At 37.8% G+C, this 24962-nt stretch overlaps 1 protein-coding gene across 2 annotated transcripts in view; it reads left to right on the top strand.

The window, feature by feature from the left end:
- Positions 1 to 24962, top strand: part of whrna (whirlin a) — a 179190-nt gene that overhangs the window by 78502 nt on the left and 75726 nt on the right. For both annotated transcript variants that reach the window (XM_051678240.1, XM_051678238.1), the window contains exons 5-6: positions 14638 to 14846; positions 23275 to 23311. In XM_051678240.1, the coding sequence (XP_051534200.1) occupies positions 14638 to 14846; positions 23275 to 23311 (246 nt within the window). The remainder of the gene's footprint in view (positions 1 to 14637; positions 14847 to 23274; positions 23312 to 24962) is intronic.

The following is a 24962-nucleotide window of genomic DNA, read 5'->3' as shown; positions in this document are numbered from 1 at the left end:
GAGATTACAGTTTAAATGGAGAGTAATCCAGATGAGAGTTGGATATTTTAGCATCCACAAACATGAAAGCAGCTTCACCTGCATTTATCGTGCCACATACTGTATGTGATAAACAACCTCTAACATGCATGCTATGGAACATGCATGAAAACATTACTACATTACATTACTAAAACTAAAATATAACATAATGCACTGCATTCATGCACTATGCATTCATAATCCGTTTTAGCAGCAATACTGATTTGTATTCATAGAAAGTGTTTGCATATAATGCTGTTAATTAATAGATTTTTAAAGAAAAAAAAACTACAATGAAAAATATTAACAAAATTTTTTTGTAACAGTTTCTTTATAGACAAATAGGAGATCAAAAATGTGTTGCAATATCAAACTTCATTCAAGTCCTAATAAGAAAAATTTAAATTAAATTGTACTACTGTATGAGCAGATTTTATACTTATGACCAGCGATACTTAGGGCCAATTAGACTTGATCACATCCTAGAAGCCCTTGCTGAAGTCTCATGTGTATCAGCCAACAGTAAAACCTATTTTAATAGCTTTCATCTCCCTCACTAAAAAGTGTACTATATAACACACATAAATTACAAAATCATGGATAATGTTGTATATCAGGTGACTTGATGAGGATGCCGATGATTCCACACTGCCACAGAAGAATGTACTTATACACACAGGATAGTTATGATGGGTGAATTTAATCCTATTTCCCGAATGATTATGATCAGTGTGACATTCTCTTTCACAAACAACACCGGCACATCTGTTGTCCTTTCTCAATTATTCGCTTTTTCTTAATCTCAAAATCTATATCTTTGGAAGTTTCAAGCAGAGCTGCTAAAATACTAGAGGTCTTAAAAGCAGATGCAGTTTGTAGAGTTTTAATTGGATGGAATAATGGGGTTTGTTCACTGAGAGGTCAAATCAAATCAAATCACTTTATTGTCACACAACCATGTACACAAGTGCAATAGTGTGTGAAATTCTTGGGTGCAGTTCCGAGCAACATAGCAGTCGTGACAGTGATGAGACATATACCAATCTACAATAAACATCAAATTACACAACACAATTTAAAATGTAATATACACATAATTACACAGAACACAATATACAAATAATAACATACAATGTACAGTATACAATACACACAATATAGAATACACATTATACAATAAAAAAAATAAAAAATAGTATATATAAAATGTACAGTAGGTTGTATTGTACTGTACTGACATTCAGGCTGTCGGTTGATAGTCAGTTGCCAGTGTGTTGTTAAGAGAATATAATTTATGACAGTCCAGTGTGAGATAATAAGATTAATAAAGTGCAGTGCAGATGTATATTGATCGTGAGAGATCAAGAGTCCAAAAGTCTGATTGCTTGGGGGAAGAAGCTATCATGAAGTCGGCTGGTGCGGGTCCTGATGCTGCGATACCGCCTGCCTGATGGTAGCAGTGAGAGCAGCCCATGGCTTGGGTGGCTGGAGTCTCTGATGATCCTCCGAACTTTTTTCACACACCGCCGGGCATATATGTCCTGGAGGGAGGGAAGCTCACCTCTGATGATGTGTCTGGCAGTTCGCACCACCCTTTGGTTGTGGGCAGTGCTTTTGCCGTACCAGGCGGAGATGCAGCCAGTCAGGATGCTCTCTACAGTGCTGGTGTAGAACCGTGTGAGGATATGGCGGTTCATTCCAAACTTCCTCAGCCGTCTCAGGAAGAAGAGGCGCTGATGAGCCTTCTTCACAACGGCCTCAGTGTGGATGGACCATGTGAGTTCTTCAGTGATGTGGACACCCAGGAACTTGAAGCTGCTGACTCTCTCCACTGGTGCTCCATTGATGGTGATGGGGCTGTGTTCTCTTTCTCTTCTCCTGAAGTCCACCACAAGCTCCTTTGTCTTACTGACGTTGAGGGAGAGGTTGTGCTCCTGACACCATTGTGTCAGAGTGTGCACCTCCACTCTGTAGGCTGTTTCATCATTGTCAGTGATCAGACCTACCACCGTCATATCATCAGCAAACTTAATGATAGCACTGGAGCTATGTGTTGTCACACAGTCATGTGTGTACAGGGTCTCTTGGCTCACTATGTCTGGATGCAAGAGCCACATTCTCAGTGTTGAGTACAGAAACCCCCATTGACCTCAGAAGAGCCAGAGTTAATCAGCATGCATTCATTGAAGCCTCTGCTTCTGTTTTTGTTTCTTCTGTCATAGTCTTTTGTGTGTATGTATATATATTACTCTGTGCTTGCTTTAGTGTAGTACTACATTTGGTTATGTGCTGGGCTTGAATAATTTTACTAAATGGAGAATGCACAATACAATTAGGGCACTTCTTGGCTGCAGGATGGTACAACACTTTAATGTGAGCGCTGTTGTAGTTTGTAATGGTCAAATTACTTAAAGTCATAAAAGGATAAAGGCTTTTTAGTACATTTATTTTTATGGCGAGGCATTACTGAAACTCAGCATTCTGAAGAACTGCTTGTGCATTAGCTGATATTGTGGACCTGAGGCCTGAAACACAATCTTTGTAAAGTATTTTCATAAAATAAATCTGATAGATTTTTTAATAAATGCCTTCTTATAAGTCACATTTCTAGAATTGTTTTTAAACTCACAGTACTTTTTATAGCAAGGTGTCTATTGTAGAAATTATTATTTTAAAGACACTATGAATGATCAGTGAACAGAAGTTGTCAAGCTCGTTATTGTTTTGTTTTGGGTTTTATTTAATTTTTTAATTTAATTTTTATTATTTAATTTTTTTTTGTCTTGGTTTCATTTTTTATTTATTTATTTTTCTGGTTTGGTATGAATTGGTTTTGTTTTTTGGTTTGGTCTTGTCAAGTCTTTTCTTGGTTTTGGTTTGGTTTGTTAATCAACCAAGCAAAATTGCAACTGAGCTTGAAGCCAATACATGTATTTTCTTGGAATGGAAAAGAGCAGCTTTGACATTTGTGTTTTATTTTCTTTGGTTTGGTTTGGTTTGGTTTTGTCTTGTCTTGTCTTGGTATAATTTTTTATTTATTTTTTGGTTTGGTTTAAATTGGTTTTGACTTGTCTTGTCTTGTCTTTGATTTGATTTGTTTTCTAAATTTGCAACTGAGCTTGACAGACAATACATGTATTTTCATTGTATGGAAAGAGCAGCTTTGACATTTTTGTTTTGTTTTGTTAATAAACCAAGCAAAACTGCAGCTTTGACATTTTTTTTTTTTTTTTTTTTTTTTTTTTTTGGGTTTGGTTTAGTTTGGTTTTGGTTTGTTAATAAACCAAGCAAAACTGCAACTGAGCTTGACAGCCAGTACATGTATTTTCATTGTATGTAAGAGCAGCTTTGACATTTTAATATTAATTCCTTTTGTGTTCCACAGGAAAAATGTCATACAAGTTTTGAAGACATTTAGGGGGAGTAGATGATGACAAAATTTTCAGTTTAAACAAATGATCTGCGGAAGGGACAACTCAGTTGGACTGACAACATTTAGACATGTTAATGGGTGATTTCTGTCACAACACTTTAGAAAACTTTTTTATTATTATTTACAATAGCCATGGAGCTTAATTATCAAAGATACATATAATTATTTTGGAAGTTGTATTAAAAATCCAATCAAAAATCTGTGTGGGGTCCTGGGTTTGGGTAGGATGTTCCTTCAATTCTTCTTGGGTCTTACAATGTGCCATTGCATCATTTCTTTCACCCCCATTTAAGTCATTGTCTCTTCCCCTATCTCTGTCCATCATTCTTTCTCTCATTCTGTTTGATGAACGGTCGTGCTATGAATATGGACACAGTGGTGCTTAGCTCTTCCAGTCATTCATTCATCATTGTACTTAATGAGCGTTTAAGACTTAGGCTACACCAGGAGTACTTAAAGTTTGAGTAATACTTGCAGTGACAAGAACAGCCATATAGCAAGCATATACAGGGTACAGAAAGGGTACAGACCCTTTCTCTGGTGCCACTCTAAAAGTACCATATTTTTCAGTCAGACAGAGGCGTGACCATCTCAAAATGGATTACAAACTTGCAAAAGTGGTCATGTCCACAGTCTAAAAGGCTTTTATTAGTCCGGAGGGATTTTTCTTATGTTGAACAGCTTCCTTGAAAAGACTGTCCATGGGTTTCAGGATAGTGGGAGTTGGATATATTCTTCATTGTATAGGATGAGCATGATCAACATACGAGGCTATTCTCTCCCCGAAAAAAGTAACCATAAATCACAGTTATGAAATGAAAGTGTACTGTATGACTCCCCTGGTCGAAAGTTTGCATGGCAAATTACTTTATTTTAAAACTCATCAAGAACCAAGTGAATTGGCATTATTTGACACTGTGTGGACAGCTGAAAAGAGAAGAGCGTGGCACTCAATATGACTGATAGGAATCTTGACAGCTCTAAATTCTCAAAATAAAATTAATAGGGTGAAAAGCATGTTCCATAGAGTCAAGCAAAGGTTAGGAGAGATCTAACCGCAGATCATAGCAATTTTGAATGTAATTTGTAAGTTCAAAAAACACTGAGATTGAGCCTCTGAGGTTTGGCAGTTATAGATAAAAAATCAGGTGTTGTTACTGTATACTAAAATAAAGATGGAAACTATTGATTTAAAAAAAAAAAAAAAAAAAAGGTAAACTGAAAAAACCTAACTGAGATTTTAACTAAACTATATAAAAGTACCAAAATAAAACAAATCGGAAAAAGTATATTTATTACAACATTGCAAGTGACAGATAGAATATCTGTAAACATGGATATTTATAGTCTTGTATTTGGCTTTGAGCAGCAACCTCTAAACTACTTTGCTAAATGAGGAATGAGTGATGCACAGCTTTCTGGCATCTTGATGGAAATTCAGAGCTGATTTTATTCCTCTCACAAACCTGGATTTTTAACAAAGCACAATTGCCACGTGCATTTAGCCACCATTTCTGATTGCTATCCGGAAATTGGAGCCAAACGGGGGAAACAAGCAGCCAAGTTGATTTCTCATCTCTCTTCACTTCCATCATCATCTTCCTTCACCATGGCTATGGAGAAAGAAGGGAGGAGGAAATCTCAATGATGCCGTGGTTTACGTGGAACTCCTTCAAAATGCCAAGCACCTCTCTTTGTGCTCCCCCTCACTCTTACAGAAAGAAAGCCCTAAATGCATTAAAAGGAAATGGGATAGAAGGATTGAAAAAAGAGAAACTGAATGTAATGTGAAGATGAGGAGAATTGACCTTCATTCTCTCATGATAATACCATCTTAATACAACGGGTCCACGTGCCTTCTGATCTATCAGAATTCACGCCCACCAGGGTGTAAAGGTCAGGACCATTAAGGGCTAAGGATGCAGAGGAGTTCAGAGAAGATTAAATGGCAGATGGTGGCATGGATGCCGTGGGATTTCATCACCATGGCATTGGAATTGTGTTGTGTTCTTTGTGGCTTCTGTATTGTGAAGAAGAGGAGGGCAGGGCTGGGACATGACTATGCATGCCCGGCCCCCAGTCGGGCTAATCAGCTGAGGAGAGGGATAAGTGCAGCAGAATGCAGCAGTTCGGGAGAGAGAGAGCCACACGCAGCTGCAGTGTGTGTGTTTGTGTTGTGTGTCTTTTTGATTAAATTAAATATTATTTTGATGGTTCAGTCGGTTCCTGCCTCCTCCTTTCCCATCCTTAAACTTGTTACAGGTAGGTAACCCAAATTTAGTGGCAAAAGCGCTGAAATGGGGAGGTTAAAGCAAATGAAAGCCACCTTGCCACAGAACACTCTCCCTTGGCTCTCTCTCTCTCACACACACGTGGGTATGAGTGAGTAAATGATAACAGAATTTTCATTTTTAGGTGAACTATGCCTTTGTCTGCACTTAAAGTGAGCACTGAAAGAGTCCTCTCTCTCTCTCAACCTCAGTTGGGTATCTCACACAATATTGGAATACTCTGAAGTGATACGCAGAAGAGAAAGACAGGGAGATAAACAAATGAGCTAGTAATGGGGGTTTCGTTAGGGAAAGCAAGTGCTCCTGTACCTGCCACATCGATTTCAAATATCTCTTGTGTTCTATGTTAAAACAAAGACGTATTATGTCCAAATTGATCAATACTATCATTTATTAATATCATGATTACTGCAGAGCCTCTTTAATTACCCTTGAGCATTTCAGAATCCGCAGGTATTGATCCAGAGGGAAGGGGGGCTCTGTTACATAACCTAGTGAGCTACCTACCAAAGCAGCATTTTAAAGCATCATAGGCTTGCCCCTGAAATTAAGGCAGTTCCAAAAGGTACAGTGTGCAGCATGATTATGCTAAAATAGCAAAAATGTCTTCTTTTGTCCATAACTTTTAAAATGTTTGTTCTAAAATCATGAGTGTAGTGTTAATATGAAATCCAGGCATACCAATTATTCCTAATTGGTCTTATCGCATGCCCGCCATTTAGAAATTTGAATCAAAAACATAAAAAAATGCTGTATCTTATGAACGGGTTGCCGTATTGAAACAAAACTTGGGAAACATTAAAAGCACCATGCCCTTAACTAACCTGAGCAGTTGAGGTACAGCGCCACCTAGTGTTAATCATGTTCAAGTCCTTATAACTTTAGAAATCCTTGGCATAAATTCATTGCTCTGATCTCTTTAGATTTCTTGCGTCATACAAATTTTGGTCAGATAATCTTGAGACCCAGTTGGCAAAAAGTTATATCAAAAGGTTTTTTACATTCCAAACTGTTTTCCTGTAACATGCCAACAAAGCTGACCATGAATATGTCAATTAGAAGTGAATGCTTCATTTGGCTCAAATGATTGTCAAACCATGCCAGACAAAATGTATCTGATGTTGTATATCAAAGTTTGCAACAGCCGTATCTTAGCAAGGCTTTTGTGTGCTGACTCGCATATTGCGATGCCTGTTTCGCTATGAAACATCAGCAGGTCTATTGTGGAGAAGAATGTTTGTGTCCTGACTTGTTATCAGAACGTTTGAGAAAATGGGAGTTTGAATCCAGTATTGTACAAGATCATAACTTCTGTTGTTCTTGACTTTGCATCTTGCTGTGCACAATATAATCTGATTTCATTGGCTAAGGATCTAAAGTAATCAAATGGATGCTTTAAATCAGTGATTCTCAATTCTGGCTCTGGGGACCTACAGCACTGCACATTGGGTGCTGCTCATTTCTTAAACTGTGCATCCTTGTTTCCTCGCTCCTCCATCCTCAAGCCCCATTTAATGAAGTTTCAACAACATAACGGATGTAATGCACTCCTATGTAATACAGCTGCACAAAGACGGAGCTTTAAAGTGACGCTTGAGTAAGCAAGGTCTTCTCCTTTTACAAAAACATCTTGCTTTGATTCCTCTGTCATCTTTTCCTTTCCTTGCATCCTTTCCTTGTTTCCTTACAGGGTTGAGCTAGGATGCAAGAAACGAAAGCAAGGAAAGGAAAACGAGGATGCACAATTTCTGAAATTGTCCTCAAGTTCCATCGCCAGACAGCAGTTCTGAGGAAACTTTCCATTGCCTTTGAAGGAATGCAAATGATATCAAAGTGAATAACAGGCACCACAACGCCGCTGCAACATGGCACCATCTTGATTGTTTTGGGTTGAATGGATCACATGACTGCGTCGCATGACAAAAAAAAAATACGCCATTGTTTTAAGATATCTCCATTTACCCTCTCCACACTACATAACAAAAACAGCATTTTCAAATGTATCCACTTGGGAGAGTGTTTTCTAAAAGCTCAGTTTTCGCTGTCAAAAACACCGTCTCAGTGTGGACCGGTGGCCAAAACGTAGAGAAAAAGATGCATTTTCAAATGAAAGCGTATTAGTGTGGATGTGGCCTCAGTTCAGTTTATGGATCTCTCTGCTAACGAGCTGATGATGTGAGTAATGTGTTTTAAATAGGGAGGCATCCAAAAGGACCAGAATTGAGAACCACTGCTATAAACTAATGACAGATTGCAACTGCAGTATCTTTTATTTTGTGTGCTGAGTCTTGTATTGCTATGCCTGTTCTGCAACCAACAGCTTGTCCACTGTGGCACACTGTGTTTGTTTGTTAATTTGTGATTCTAAGGTTGAGATTTTGAATTTTGTTTTGAACTGTGTCATCTAAGGTTGCCAACCATTCTGTATAATATAGAATCGTCCCGTATTTGAGGGAACAAAGTTGCGTTCCGTATGAAATCCATACGGGACGCCGTTTGTCCCGTATTTTAGTGTCTCACACCCAAACTGGTGAGAATGTTTCACAAATCAGAAAAATGGAGCTGAAATACACACCTTTCAAGTGAGTTGTGTGAGATACTGGCTGTTAAACATTACACGTAAGCTACACTTGACAGAAGCGGTCAGGGAAAAGGTCGCACATCTTCTGCCGTGTTTTCAGTCAGAAGCAGGAAAATTTTGTCAAACATATAGCATTCGAGTGCATGATAATTGTTTCTCACCATTATGATTTTAAAAACACCAGTAATTCATGACATTACATTGCATATTTCAGTGCTCGTTTTGGAAGAGCGATTCAGCTAAATGACAGTGAGAAAAACTGCAGCACTTTTTAAAAGTACAATACAGTACAGATTTAGTGAAAAAAAAAAAAGAAAAAGTGTGATTTTTCTTACATTTCCCTTGTGATAAACACTATTTATTGCCAAAACAATTACACTGTAATCCAAGGAGAAATACACTATTTTATGTTATGCATTTTCTTTCCCATAAAAATCCATTGTAATGCATGGTTACTACTGAGACTTGTACTTTTTTTTATACTATTTTTTTATTTTACTAATTATAAAATTATTTTTAATTTGACACATTAGTCAAATAGCCTACTGTCTGCAAACGGATGACCCAAATTTTTAACAGGAAGCTGGTTCTTAGAGCTTTAAAAATGGAAAAGGCTTAAGTTATTTATAGGGAAGAAAATGCTTGACAGAAAAATATTGTCTTTCTCTATTGATTGCAGCTTAATTTTCTATATATTTTTTGGCAAAAAGTAGTGTTTATTAAAAGTGAAAACTGATAGAAATTAGTTTTTCCTGGATGTAGTAAAGTAGTGAGCTAACATTGCAAATACACCCCAGTCGGGTGTTCGAGTGCCACCTAAACTGGTGTAAAAGTTGTACTTCTGTTGAGCTTTGAGTCTTCATGTTGTGCTTACTGCAACATATCGCTTGTGTGATGTTTTTGAATTAATTCATCCTTACCTGTTGCCACTGGAGGGCGCCCCAGGCTGCATGTTGTTGGGCTGACGCTGACAAGCAATAAAGGAAGAACAAGTTGTTTTCCCCATTCTCGTGGTGTTGCATCTGTTCCTAGAAGAAAATGCATATAATCAGTGTTATACTAGCATATTGATGCAGACATAACATAAATTGGCGATGAGCACAAAGTTCCCACTGCCATTATTAAGCTGGTGATCAAGTGTACAGAATGACTGCGATCATCGGACATGTCGAAGCATTCTATGAAGCGAGGGAACAATGGTCCACATATGTAGAACGTTTTGAGCATTTTGTGGAGGCGAACGGCATCAGTGATGAAAAAAGAGTATCAGTGTTTCTCAATGTCGTGGGGGCATCAACGTACGGACTCTTACGCAGTCTCATTGCACTGGTTAAGCCTGGGTCTATGAAGTATGATGAAATTGTGAACACACTATTGTTCACACTAATTAGCGAAACACTGTGAGTTTGGCGATAATTCGAATGACGTACTGCGGGACAGATTTGTGTGCGGGTTGAGTAGCGAGTCGATACAAAGGAAGTTGTTGACAGAAACGGCTCTCACATAACAAAAGGCTGTGGACATAGCAATGTTGATGGAAGCTGTGTCTAGGGAATCACAGCACCTGAGTAACTCACTGAAAGTTAATGCAATGTCCCTATCATCAGCATCATCCAGAGAGAAATGTTACCGGTGTGGGAAGTCCAACCACATTGAAAGCGAATGTTTCTATAAGGAACAACAGTGTCACAATTGTGTAAAAGTAAGAAAATGGGTGACAAAGTACCCAAAACAGCAGTCAAGGGGAAGTTCATGAAAAATAAGGACCAGATGAAGAAAAGGTGAATTCATAAGGTGGATGTTAATGCAGAAAGAAGTGACGATGACACAACCTCAGATACTGATGCTGAGTTGACACTGCACAAAGTGACTGCGGTACTTGATGATACTTCATGAGTGAGTAAAATGCAAAACTCAACTAGTTCAATGTCATCAGTGATGAAAGTGAAACCTAAAATTGAAGGACTGCCGATAGACATGGAAGTGGATACGGGAGCAGCGGTTTCTCTCATTTCAAGTGAACTGTACAGAGCTAAGCTGAGCCATATTCGATTGCACCACACAAGTATTGTCCTCAAGACTTACATGGGTGAAGTGATTTCTCCAGAGGGTGTCATCAAAGTGCGCATTAAGTTGAACAAACAAAATGTTCGACTACCCCTGTGGTAAAAGGTGATGCAGCACCACTTTTTGGACAAGAATGGCTCCGAAGAATTCGACTCAACTGGCGTGAAATCAAAACTGTGAGAGCTGTACACCAGACAAATGAAGAGACTCTGAACTCTCTCCTAAAAAAATATGCAAAAGTATTCAGTGATGACTTTCAACATTCAACGGATTAGAAGCTTCCTTAAATCTGAAACCAGGACAACGGCCAAAATTCTTCCAAGCACGTGTTGTGCCATATGCAATCAGACCTAATGTGGAAGCGGAGTTAGACCGCCTGTTGAAACAAGGAATTATTTCACCTGTTTGGTTCAGTGAATGGGCAACCCCCATCATGCCAGTAGTCAAGAAGGGTGGCAACGTGAGAATTTGTGGAGATTTCAAAATAACCGTAAATCCAGCACTTTGTGTGGAACATTATCCGTTACCATGGTTTGAGGATTTATTTGCTTCACTGGCCGGAGGGCAGCGATTTAGCAAACTAGATCTCTCACACGCTTACCTGCAAGTGCCAGTTAATGAGAACTCCCGAAAATACCTCACAATAACTACTCAGAAGGGCATGTTTTCGTATAATAGATTACCCTTTTGAATAACATCAGCACCATCCATATTCCAAAGAGTGATGGAGCAAGTACTTCAGGGGCTACCGTACGTTCATTGTTTCCTGGACGATATCCTGGTCACAGGAAAAGATGATGCTCATCACCTGACAAATCTTGAGGCGGTACTGAGTAGGCTGGAGAAGTTTGGCTTTCTCGTGAAACCGGAGAAAAGTGAGTTTTTCAAGAGTTTACTGGAGTATCTGGGACATGTGATTGATGCAGCAGGGCTCCACAAGTCCCCAGACAAGCTGCGTGCTATTGCAGAGGCGCCGGCTCCAGTTAATGTTAGCCAGCTTCAATCTTTTCTGGGACTGGTATATTATTATGCAAGAATTGTTCTGAACCTGGCTATAATTCTTCATCCATTAAATGCAGTGTTGCACAAAATACAAAATAGAACTGGTCTCTGGAGTGCGAGAAATCTTTCCAGGAGGCCAAAGCTCAGTTGTTGACCCCGAGTGTACTCACTCATTATGATCAAAGACTCCCAGTTCGTTTGACTTGTGATGCTTCACCCTACAGGGTAGGAGCTGTGCTTTCCCATGTGATGCCTGACGGTCAGGAGAGACCGATAGCGTTCGCGTCTCGAACTTTGATCAAGTCTGAGCAAAACTATGCCCAGTTAGAACGTGAAGCACTAGGAGTCATTTTTGGAGTCGGAAAATTTCATACTTACATTTACAGACGCCATTTTACCTTACTGACCGACCACCATCCACTTACTACCATCCTCAGCCCTAGCAAAGCCACTCCATCCATGGCTGCTGTGAGACTCCAGAGGTGGGCTCTTTTACTTGCAGCACACAATTACACGATCCAGTATAGAAGTGCCAGCGACCATAGAAATGCTGATGGACTATCCCGTTTGCCATTGCCTGTGTTGCACAAGGACAAAAAGGATTCAGTAGAGGCTTACCTCATTAACCATGTGGAAGCTCTACCGGTGTGCAGTGCAGACATTCACAAAGAAACCAGAGCAGACCCTATTCTTTCTCGTGTGGTGGAGGTGGTGTCCTCAGGGCGGTTTCCATCCACCAAGGACTCCGATAATGCATTGACACCATTCCTCATCCGAAAAGGGGAACTCTCTTTAATGCAGGACTGTTTAATGTGGGGACAGCGAGTTATTGTTCCACCCAACCTTAGACAAAGAGTCTTAGAGGATCTGCATGTGGGACACCCGGGTGTAGTGAAAATGAAAGCTCTAGCACACAGCTACATCTGGTGGCCCAGTATTGACTCGCAAATTGAAGAGAAATCCAAGACCTGCTTGTCATGCCAGCAAAACCAAAAATCTCCCTGTCTCTCACCTTTACAACCTTGGCCATGGCCCGGAGCTCCTTGGCAACGTATTCACATCGACTTTGCTGGTCCATTTGAGGGGCAGATATTCCTGGTGGTTGTCGATGCTAACTCAGAATGGTAAGAAGTCCACGTGATGGATTCCACAACATCGTCTAAGACCTCAGTACGAGAGGCTTATTCAGTCGTTATAGCATACCTGAAACTCTGGTAAGTGACAATGGCCCACAATTTACATCAGATGAGTTTGGCTTTTTTCTAAAAGCTAATGGTGTGAAACATGTGTGCTATGCCCCATTCCACCTTGCCACAAATGGTCTGGTGGAGCGCTTTGTGCAGACATTTAAACATTCTCTGAAATCCTCCAAAGAGCCAATATCATTGCAACAGAGACTGGATGCCTTCTTGCTACAGTACAGAAATACCCCACACAGCACAACAAGGGAAACCCCTGCTATGCTGTTCTTACATCGCAAACTGAAACCTAGTGTGGCTAATGCTGTTGATCAGGCACAAAGGGCCCAGTGTTCTTACCGGTCTGTTCACTCTAAACACAGAGAGTTTGATGTTGGTGACTCAGTGCTGGTCTGGGATTATCGGCATGGAGAGGAAAAGTGGAAAACTGGTACTGTTTCCTCTCAGACAGGACCAGTGTCCTATACTGTAGAGGTGGGAAATTTCAACTCTGGAAAAGACATGCGGATCAAAGGTTAGACTGTCATCCTGAAATTTCCAAAGCCACCGAATTACCTCAATCAGTGGACATTCCATCGCAGACACCAGACAATGCTGGACAGAAATTGTCTTTGCCGGTCAGTGAACCAAATATGTGTGCTTCAGACCAAGGTGAAACAAAGCTCTCGGAATCATCCGTTACATCTTCTCAAAGTGTTAAGAGGTTTCCTGTTCGGGTCCACAAACCACCTAACAGACTTAATTTATAAAATTTATAAAATTTGGAATGACACCAACTAATAGTGTTCAGTTACATTAAGTGATCACGTTATTGCCATACTTTAAGTTGAATTCCCTGTGTTTCTATAAGTTTGGATTTATGGGAATTTGATTAAGAGGGGAGAAACGATGATCTTTTTGGGTTAATTCATCCTTACCTGTTGCCACTGGAGGGCGCTCCAGGCTGCATGTTGTTGGGCTGACGCTCACAAGCTGTAAAGGAAGAACAAGTTGTTTTCCCCATTCTCATGGTGTTGCGGCTGTTCCTAGAAGAAAATGCATATAATCAGTGTTATACAAGCATATTGATGCAGACATAACAACTTGCTTAATATTTGCTTGGCCCCATAATTGCAGCTTGCAGCTATATACTTTTTTATTGGTGTCACAGTGTATCTTAGTAACATGGCAATGGCAAACTCTATTAAAATCAATTATGAGTCCGCTTTCAATTAAAAACGGGTTATTATGGATGTGGCCTTAGAAGACAACTGCCTATGTTGGTAGTAAAAAGCAAAGCAGTTCACTAGTTCACTTGAGAGCTTGAGAGATGGTTAGAAAACAGAAAGGAGAGAGAACGAGAGAGAGAGAGAGAGAGAGAGAGAGAGAGCGAGAGAGCGAAAGCACAAAATGGAGCCAGTTTGCTCTTGTGATGGGTTAATACCTATTTTGCTCAGCGTTTGACTGCCAAAGAAGGAACAATGATAAATGATTGACAAGCATAGGGAGCATTGGAAAAAGATAAAGAGCACATTGAAAGAGTTGGAGGATGAATGGATGAAGTGACTGGGGAGCATGTCATAACTCTGCTAAACAGATATGGAAAACTCTGCTAAACAGATATGAAAAACAGTGCAAACAATTTTGCATATGCGTGTTTGTCCATGGCAGTGTTTTTCAACTGGTGGGTTGCAGGTCTGTTATGGTTGGGTCACGGACAGTAGGAAAAAAGTTAATTTCAAATAATAAAATGCAAATATGGGTTCTGAAGCAAAACAAGTTAAAAACCATTGGCCAATGGGTATGTATGGCCTAGTTTTTCACAATCATTCATCAAAATCACTTTCTTTGTGTTACATCTAATCAAATCCACCAACTTCTCTGTTGTTTCACAAATTTGACCTGAATACACCACTCTGCCATTCCACCAATATCTGTTCTCTGGATGTCCAGGCCAACCCGCCCCTGACTCCACCCCCGTTACGCCCCCCTTCCACCCGCTGTCCTGCTCTGCCTGCACCAGCCCATCCAACCTCTCCTCTATCTGCCCCATCCTCTTCGCAGGTGGGGGATCAGATCCTGGAAGTTAATGGTCAGAGTTTCCTCAGCATCCCGCATGACGAGGCCGTACGCGTGCTAAAGTCTTCACACCACCTGATGATGACAGTAAAGGATGTTGGGCGACTGCCGCACGCCCGCACCGTAGTTGGGGAGACCAAGTGGATTGCCAGCTCACAGATCACAGAGAGCTCAGCTAGCAGCAGTGTCACAGGGTGAGTAAGAGAAACTGCTTTATACAAAAAAGGCACTATACTAATACATCTGAATTGAAAATGTATTCAGGTTTATACATCTAGCATTAATAGTGAAGAGAAGATAAAAAGTTAACTTATAAAGTAAATATTTTTAGAGAGAAAATTTTACAGATATTTTAATAATTTATTTTTGCTTTTGTATAATGACATCTTACATTTTGTCTTTATAATATTACACTTACTATTTTTCACACACAGTGAAAAAAGGTCTTTATACATGAACATATAAAGTATATGTATTAGGAAGGGGGGTCCTTTGCAAGAGTGTCATCATATTTGGGGATCCTTGGCATCAGAAAGTTTGTAAAACCCTGATTTAGTGAATAACAGGGTGGAAAATATGAAAATAAGTTATTTGCTACTTGCTTTAAACATTTTTAATCTACTTGGCAATAATGACTGTTTGGTCAAAATAACTGGTCTGCTGATTGAAGAAAAAAATCACCCTTTTAAACCATTTCAGAGCAAAAATATAAATATTGATACAGTATATAAATATTGTAGACACAAACGGCTGAAAAATATCAAGATATAATTGTGCAGCTCTGTTGATTAAAGTCAGCCCTATATGCTTGGCTAAATCACATCAGTTTCGGTATGGCAGGTTGCTCAGACTGCACTGCTGGCCTCTCTATATGATATCAGTCTGTAATAACTCATTGTTAATGAAGCAGTGAACAAAATGAAAAGTTTCCAAAGTCTCTAGCTAGATTCTCCAGCTCCTGGTGTGTCAGTTATGTCAGGTTTCGCTGTCTTCAACATCCTGCAGGGAAAAAGTAATGTGCCACCAAAATGTCTGTACCTTTAATGAAAAGCACTTTTTATATTTTGTTCTTTATATATTCAAGTAATAAATATTCATACACTGATTTCTCTGAAGGCCCCCAAAGGCCTTGTCTATTGCTTGCTGTTTAGTCATGTCATCAATTTTAGGCCAATCCAGAAGGTTAATTCGCAAAGGGTTCCCTCTAGGATTTCTAATGGGTTTTTAGAATAACGGTTTTTGATTTATGAGTAAAATAAGGTTGTACGTGCTTGACGAACAATGTGTTGAATGGACAACCATTGTAGTCCTTATGTAGCAACTTGTTAGCAACTTAATTTTCGAAAGCATTTTTAAAGTTGAATATAAATCTTTCAATATTCGAAATTCCGCTCAAAATGCTAATTCTCATTCAGGTTTTAGGACAACAAACTGAACACCTCTGTTATACACTTTATTAGGAAGACCTGTACACCTACTTATTCATGCGATTATCTAATCAGCCAATCGTGTGGCCGCAGTGCAATGTATAAAATCATGCAGATATGGGTCAGGAGTGTGACGGGTCTCCCGCTTACCTGCCAGGACCGGCCAGTGGGTGTGGCTGTGAGGATCGTCACGTTGTTTCCTTGCACCTGTGTTAGCTCTATAAATGCTGGGCTTTTGTTAGTGTGGCGTTGGGAGGAGAGGGGAAACTTCTTCCAGCGGTTCTGATTGTTTGCTTGTTTTTGGTTTATTTCTGAGTTGATTAAGTTTTCTTTTGTGAGTATTGTTGTCAGCTTTTTTAAATGCTTTTCACACTAATTTACATCCATGCAATCGCCGACACCACAGACAAACATGTTGCTTACTGTCATTTATGTTGCTTAAAATCATTCTGTTTCATTTAATAAATATGTTTCAATTAACTTAAACCCACCGATTCACTGTGTCCTCCTGTAATTTGCCACGTCTCTGAGCCGGTCGTGACAGGAGCTTCAGTTAATATTTACATCAACCGTCAGAAACGGAAAAAAAAATATCTCAGTGATTTCGACCATGGCATGATCGTTGGTGCCAGATGGGCTGGTTTGAGTATTTCTGTAACTGCTGATCTCCTGGGATTTTCACGCACAACAATCTCTAGAGGTTACTCAGAATGGTGCCAAAAACAAAACAAAAAAACTTTCAGTGAGTGGCAGTTCTGTGGATGGAAAGTCTTGTTGATGAGAGAGGTGAACAAAGAATGGTCAGACTGGTTCGAACTGACAAATCTACGGTAACAGATAACCGCTCTGTACAATTGTAGTGAGCAGAATAGCGTCTCAGAATGCACAACACATCAAACCTTGAGGTGGATGTTCTACAACAGCAGAAGACCACATGCAGGCACTTTATTAGGACCATAGTGTTCCTTATAAAGTGCTCAGTGAGTGTATATTTCCAGAAATATCTACATATCTGTAAAATGATTTTTTATATTTTGAGCAATTCATTAGCTAATCTTTTTTCTCACTAAGATAAATAGTATGCTGTTTTTTTTAATTTGCTCTTAAATACAGAACAAATCATTTCTGGGTGATGCGACTTAGTGTTTTTGTTTAATAAACTGAGAGAAATGTACAGTTCAGCCAAGCTAATTTAATTGGGACTGAGGTGATTGAGTGGGATTTACTGTTCTAAGATCATATCATACAATTGCTGATCTTTTTGAATCAAACATCAGTGTCCTCACAAACCTCAGGGCCACCCACATTCAGAGAACTGTAAATACTGAGGAGCTCATTGGATTATTTCAGATGCTACTGGTCTGTTTAAAAAATGTGTGTGTGTGTGTGTATCAGACTAACAGGATCATAAAACAGCTCAGGTGTGTCTTTTGCTCTGTGGTGCTTCTTTTTAATAGAGGTTAGCTGATGAGGTGAGCTGGGGCGCTTGGCTCTGATGCCAGGGGAAAAATGCTAGTTGGCATTTTATTACAAAGCTTTTTATCAAGCTCTTGGTGGACTGGGGTATGAACCTAAGCCAAAGCCAAGGACAGAACTGGCAAAGGGATGTGTTAGTACCTATCAATAATGTTACTAATGTACTTACAATTTGATAACTTGCTGTGCTTGATACTTCTCTAATAATTTATACTGGTTATTACAAGTTTGATCATAAATAAATGGACCTAGAATATTGATCTGAGTTCAAATGACCTGTATTTTAGTATTCGAGAAGAATAAGACTGATTAGAGAAATATGAAACTAGCACAGTAGAAAATCAGTTGTTTGGGACAACAGTCATTTATACAATTTAGCAGTCAATATTGAAACATATTCAACATATTCACTGCAAAATGCCGTGATTGACCAATCAGAATTGAGGATTTCAGAGAGCCAGATGATATATTACATTAAATGACATGACATGATATATGATTCAATATGATACTATATATGATATGATATGACACAATATGATATGATACGATATGATATGATATATGATTTAACACAATATGATATGATGATATGCAATATATGATACAATATGATACATGAGATGCTGAGTTATTTCAACCCAACTGTACTCTTCTTGAATATATATATATATATATATATATATATATATATATATATATATATATACACACACACACACACACACACACACACACAGTATATAATATATATTGTTTTTGAATAGCAGTTAATCTTTGTTAGAATAGACACTGTATCAAAAATCATGGAAAACACGAATCCCCCAAAACAATTTTTAAACAAGTGCACGACAAGAAAATTAAAAAACATGACGTTTTGAGCCACATGCTCTTCATCAGACTCCATTTACACATAAGACACACCCATATATATCCATAAGCACATATCAAGAAATCACATCAATATTATCTTAAATAGGACACAAGACTCACAAAGGTACATAATTTATACAAACATGGCTATAACTAAGACATAGAAAAACAAAAGACATCAAAAATTCAATATCAAAAACAAAATTAGACATGTGAACTGTACAATGGCTATACCATCAGGTGCGAACACCATCATCCTGCCATGTAATAGATACTGACAACAGGTCAACACAGGTATCAATATAACTGTTCACATGAAGAGACAAATATACTACTTAAAGCAAATCTTGGAGTACCCACTGTTCAGTTAAAAAAAAAAAAGAAAACTAACTGCACTGTTTTTGTATTTTCTAGTCGTGTGCCTGTTTAAAAATTGTTTATTGTTATTTATTTATTCAAGAACAATACAGTTGGGTTGACATAACTAAGCATCTCATGTATTGTATTGTATCATATATTGCATATCATCATCATATCATACTGTCAAATCATATATCATATCGTTTCGTATTGAATCATATATTGTGTCATGTAATTTAATGTAATATTTCATCTGGCTCTCTGAAATCCTCAATTCTGATATATGTTCTCATATATGTTCTCATATGTCAAATATGTATACATGCAGTATCATTACTGCATGTATAATGTGAAAACATACAATTACTTTTTCCAGTGGTTTTTATTAAACTTGAGTCACAATTAACATGACAAAACTTGGCCAACAAGAGATTAAGATATTTAATGTCATAAATTAAATTCTATTCTTAAATTTGTTGTATAAAACTGTTTTTCCAAAAGTTATAGACAGTAAAACTCCAATAGATCTGAGAAAAACCTCTATACACCAATCTGCTGCTATTCTTCTCAACATAATTGTACAGAGCGGTTATCTGAGTTACCATAGACTTTGTCAGTTCGAACCAGTCTGGCCATTCTCTGTTGACCTCTGTCATCAACAAGGCGTTTCTGTCCGCAGAACTGCCCCTCACTGGATGTTTTCAGAGATCAGCAGTTATAGACAGAGGTGGGTAGAGTAGCCAAAAACTGTACTCAAGTAAAAGTACAATTACTTAAAAAAATAATTACTCAAGTACAAGTAAAAGTACTAACATAAATAATTACTTGAGTAAGAAAGTATCCAATTAAAAGAGTACTTAAGTAGTGAGTAACTCATTACTTTCACAAATGACATAATAGACGTTTACTCCCCTATATTCCATTACATAATACACATTGAACATGTGCTACAGAATTATTATTATTATTATTATTAATGGAAATTCTGTCATCATTCACCATCATGTTGTTCTAAACCCGTATGACTTTCTTTCTTCCATGCAACACAATAAGGAGATTTTAGACAGAATGTTTGCCTGAGTCACTTTTTTCTTTCAGTGAATGTGTTTTTCTTTCTCCATATTTTGAAAGTGAATGGTGACTGAGACTGTCAGTCCCTAACATTCTGTCTAATATATTTTGTGTTCCACATAATACAAAGTGTCACACTGGTTTGGAACAAAATGAGGGTAGGGAAATTATGACAGAATATTAAATTATGGCTGAGCTATCACTTTAAAGAGATAGTTTACCCAAAAATGAAAATTCTCTCATTATTTACTCACCCCCATGCCATCCCAGATGTGTATGACTTCCTTTCTTCTGCAGAACACAAATGAAGATTTTTAAAAGAATATTTTAGTTCTGTAGGCCAAAATTTTGATGCTCCAAAAAGCACATAAAGGAAGCATAAAAGTAATCCATGAGACTCCAGTGGTTAAATCCATATCTTCAGAAGTAATATGATAGGTGTGGGTGAGAAACAGATCAATATTTGTCATAATATTTGCTAGACAGCAGGGGGCGATATGCAGAGAAGAATGTGAATCACCAAATTACTAGACATGTTTCCAAACCTCTCTTCTTGTTGACAAATTCATCCAGATCTGACAAGAGCCTTTAAAGGGATAGTTCACCCAAAAATTACGCTTCTCATTATTTACTCACCCTTATGCCACCCCAGATGTGTATGACTTTCTTTCATCTGCTGAACTCAAATGAAGATTTTTAGAAGAATTTCTCAGCTCTTTTGGTCCATACAATGCAAGTGAATGGGTGGCAACATTTTAAAGCTAAACAAAATCACATAAGTTAGCATAAAAGTAATCCATACGACTCCAGTGCTTAAATCAGTATCTTCAGAAGCGATGTGATGGGTGTGGATGAGAAACAGAGAAACAGATCACTTTCACATTCTTCTTCATGTATTTTGTAATTATTACAGTGAAAACATGAAAATGTTCCACAAAGACATTATGTATAATGTTGAAATATAAACTAAAGCAAGATCATGCTTTATTAATGCCTTCTTTCGCTATTTCATAGCTTTTAAAGTCCTGTGTGGATTCTTATTTCAGTGTAGTTACAGTTTTCAGTGTCGTAAGTATTTAGATCATTAGTTCTGTACAGCAGTACCGCCACTCTCTAAATGCATATATGCAGCCTAGTGTGTAGGGCACCAACCCCGGTCGTGGAACATTCGCTCTGTCTGAAACCGCCCCCTATCCACTATATAGCGCACTATTTCGGGTGTCTGCCATTTTGTAGGAGTGTCTGAATTCTGAGTGAGCCACTCATTCCCAACTTTTGTTCACTCATTATTACCCACAATGCACTCTAATTTCGATAGACATTTGATGTACACTTGACAATGGTTAATTGCCCACAATCCACCATGGGGAAGATGTACGAGCTGGGAGTTTACTGCTTCCTTCACTCCTGCAATGTTTTATTTCATGCTGAATGTAGTAAATTACTTTTTGACAAATCATTACTTGATTAAAATAACATAACATATAGAGAGGCAAAACATACAGATACATTTTAAAATGTACTCTTTATTTGATAAAATGTGTTTACTCTTTATATTAACACACAGTATATATTAAAAATGACAAACAGAATTAAGATTTATTGTATTAATATATTATTTAATAAGAATAACAAGTAAGGCCCAAGTAAAATTTAATATGCAACATTGTTTCTGCGACAGCCCCAGAGAGTATACGTCAGTGTCTGAATTCATTCATCTCGTTCACTTACTGCTGAGATAGAGTGCACTAACTGCCATTCACTCTATAGGAAATAGTGAATGAGTGAACGATTGCGGACACAGTCACTCTCTTCGCCATACGATCGCCTCGCACCACGCACCTCGCTGTGCACGCGCAGAAATGCTGTCTGTTCGCACTCCGGTTGTCGATCACGCGAATGGCAGTGATTTACACTTAACTTGGATGTTTACATGGATTTATACAGTCAATCCACCTGAAGTAGCTGCAATAGTTTCCAGTACCCCGCTGCTGACAATGATGACAATGACGAGGATGACGTGAAGATGAAGAACCCAAGTGCAGTTTATTTACAAAGTGAGAACCAATAACCCTGACTACACGTGAACTAAACTAAACATAAACATGAACTTGACTTGACTATCAACATGGCTTGACATAAACATAGCTTGACATAAACATCTACGATCACATCCACATTCAATACTTGACCCAGACACAATGGAAACATGAGGGCTTAAATACAAGACATGGGAGAACATAAACCAATGAACAAATAGAACTGATAACAAGATAATTAAACAATAAACCAATGAAAACATGACACATGAACATGGAGGGAAAACAAGACATCACATGACTAGGGAACAGGAACTAAACTTTTCAAAATAAAAGACATGAATCAACAAAATACACCTGACAAATGCGAAAATATTGCTCATGACATGCGGGACGCAGGATAAAGCGCACTGATATATTGCTGCACTGATTTAAAAATGTACACTTTAAAAGTGATGTCATAAGAGCACAATTACATTATCATTCTGAAAATGACCATCTCAATACAAAGCCCGCGTTAGGATTAGAGCCAAAATTTACCTCAGCGTGCTGCCTTAAATTGGAGCTGTGATTTTAATCTTAAAATATCAGCTTGTCTTGGTGTTAAATGAAGGCATTGCATGAGGAAACTATTCTTTTTTTTTCACTGTGCGGAGCGAAGAATGTGTTTCACTTTGAAGAGTTTGATGCTGCAGCAGTGATTGAGTGACAGTCTGTGACAGTGGCTCAGCACGCGCAGCTGTGTGAACTTCGCTCTCGTAAAAGTCCCATTCAGTAATCTCTCAATAAGTTACACATTAATTCAAATTAAAACCAGTAATGTAACGACAGGAATGCCACCCATTGTAAAGAAGTAAAAGTAAAAGAAAATAATTAGAAATTTACTTGAGTGAGAGTAAAAAGTTAAAAAAAAAAAACCTACTCTTTTTTTTTTTTTTTTTTTATAAAGTTAATCAAGTAAATGTATTGGAGTAAATGTAGCATGTTACTACCCACCTCTGGTTATAGAAATATTCAAACTACATATATTCCCAACAGAGAATGGCCAGACTGGTTCAAACTGACAAAGTCTATGGTAACTCAGATAACCGCTCTGTACCTTTGTGGTGAGAAGAATATAATCTCAGAATGTTATTTTGAGATGCGGGTTGGTGCTGTTTTGGTGGCACGAGGGGGACCTACACAATATTAGGCAGGTGGTTTTAATGTTGTGGCTGATTGGTGCATGTTGTGTTAATCAATTGAAGCCCAAGATATAAAAATAATAATAATTATAAAAACACAATTTGTTGCATAGCAATTCATAACCTATTTGTGGAAAAGGTTGAAGACCACATACGTACATATTAATCTCTCCATTTACCTCTCTCCCACAGCCTTTCTCTGGAGCAGGGAGCATCAGCATCAGGAAAGGTGAGTGGCTTTTTTTGTTATTTGAACACAATGTTCTCTCCCGTTTGGCCTGGTTGACACTGTTTTTAAAAGAGAACTGGTGGAGTGAGTAAAATCACAGGGGTGATTTTGATTTTGAAAATAGTTTCTGTAGCAGAGATTTTTGTAATTCTTTAAAATGTAATTTTTTTTAATTTTTATGTAATTTTGTATTCTATTTTTAGTTTGAGTTTAGCTTTAAATGCTCATTAATAGTTTGTTTTTTTATCTTTCGAAAATGACAAGATTTAGTTTCCTTTTATTTTGTTTCTGTACGAGTTTTACTTTTAATCACACAGCATCACAAGCGAACTGTGTTTGGTTGTTTTGCATGTCAATAAAGTGGATTCTTTTTGTCTTATTGGGTGTTTCTTTTTGACAGAATACACCTAGTCTGATGTCAATCTTGGGAGATTAATTAAATTAGACCATCCAACATTAATTGAAAATATTTTTTTATTTTTTTTATTTTGGGTTTATATCTTAGTTCACATTAATCATTTCAGTTTAGTTTTCATTTATTTATTTTTTTTGATTATGAATACATTTGAAATTGAATTTTAAATTTGAAGGAACATTCCAGATTCAATACAAGTTAAGCTCAATTGACAGCATTTGTGGCATAATGTTGATTACCACAAAACATAATTTCAACTCGTCCGTCCTTTTCTTTAAAAAAAAAAGCAAAAATGGAGGTTATAGTGAAGCACTTACAATGGAAGTGAATGGGGCCAATTTTTGGAGGGTTTAAAGGCAGAAATGTGAAGCTTAAAATTTTATAAAAGCACTTACATTAATTCTTCTCTTAAAACTCATGTATTATTTGAGCTTTAAAGATGTTTAAATTGTCATTTTTACAGTCATTTTAGGGTTTTAGGATTTGTTGACTACATCGTCATGGCAACAAAGTTATAAAATTGGCTATAACTTTACACAGAAAAGGTTAGTAAGTGTTTTATCACACAAATCATGTTAACACACATATTATTTATGTATTGTGGCCATACTTTTGAAATAGTGAGTATTTAAGAGTTTACGGATTAGCCCCATTCACTACCATTGTAAGTGCCTTATGGAACCAAGATTTTCACTTTTCTAAAAGAAAAGGAGGGGAAGTCAAAATTATTTTTTGTGGCCATCAATCTTGTGACAAATACTTTTACTATAGTTCATGACTTGTAAGGCGATACACTTTAATGTTGTTATTACATAACCAACTACTTTTACAAGCTTGGTCAAACAGAGCACGCCAGTCAACATGTGAGCTGAAAGTGTAATAGAAACACTACAAAATGACGTGGTTGCTTCAGCAAATGCGTTTTCCATGTCACATTTGCTTTTTATGACACTACTGGTGAGGTTTTGCTTTCAGAATTAGGGTAGGGAGGTACTGTAGGTTTTGTTAATTTAAAACTCAATCTGTTTGGGAGAAAATTTAACCCTCTTTTAGCACAACACAGTGAACATTTCACCTCGGGACTGCCGCAATATAGAGTGTATATGCTCAGAGTTATAAACTTATTTATAGTCAGAGTAATCTCCTTTCTCCGTATACAGTACAGTATGCTCACGATATCACACAAAATGCCTCCAGGACCTTTTCTCCAAGTCTATTTCTGTTCAAAGACCCTCC

The sequence above is a fragment of the Myxocyprinus asiaticus genome, chromosome 38 (assembly GCF_019703515.2).
Source record: "Myxocyprinus asiaticus isolate MX2 ecotype Aquarium Trade chromosome 38, UBuf_Myxa_2, whole genome shotgun sequence".
Taxonomy (NCBI): domain Eukaryota; kingdom Metazoa; phylum Chordata; class Actinopteri; order Cypriniformes; family Catostomidae; genus Myxocyprinus; species Myxocyprinus asiaticus.
This window is presented reverse-complemented; position numbering and strand designations above follow the sequence as displayed.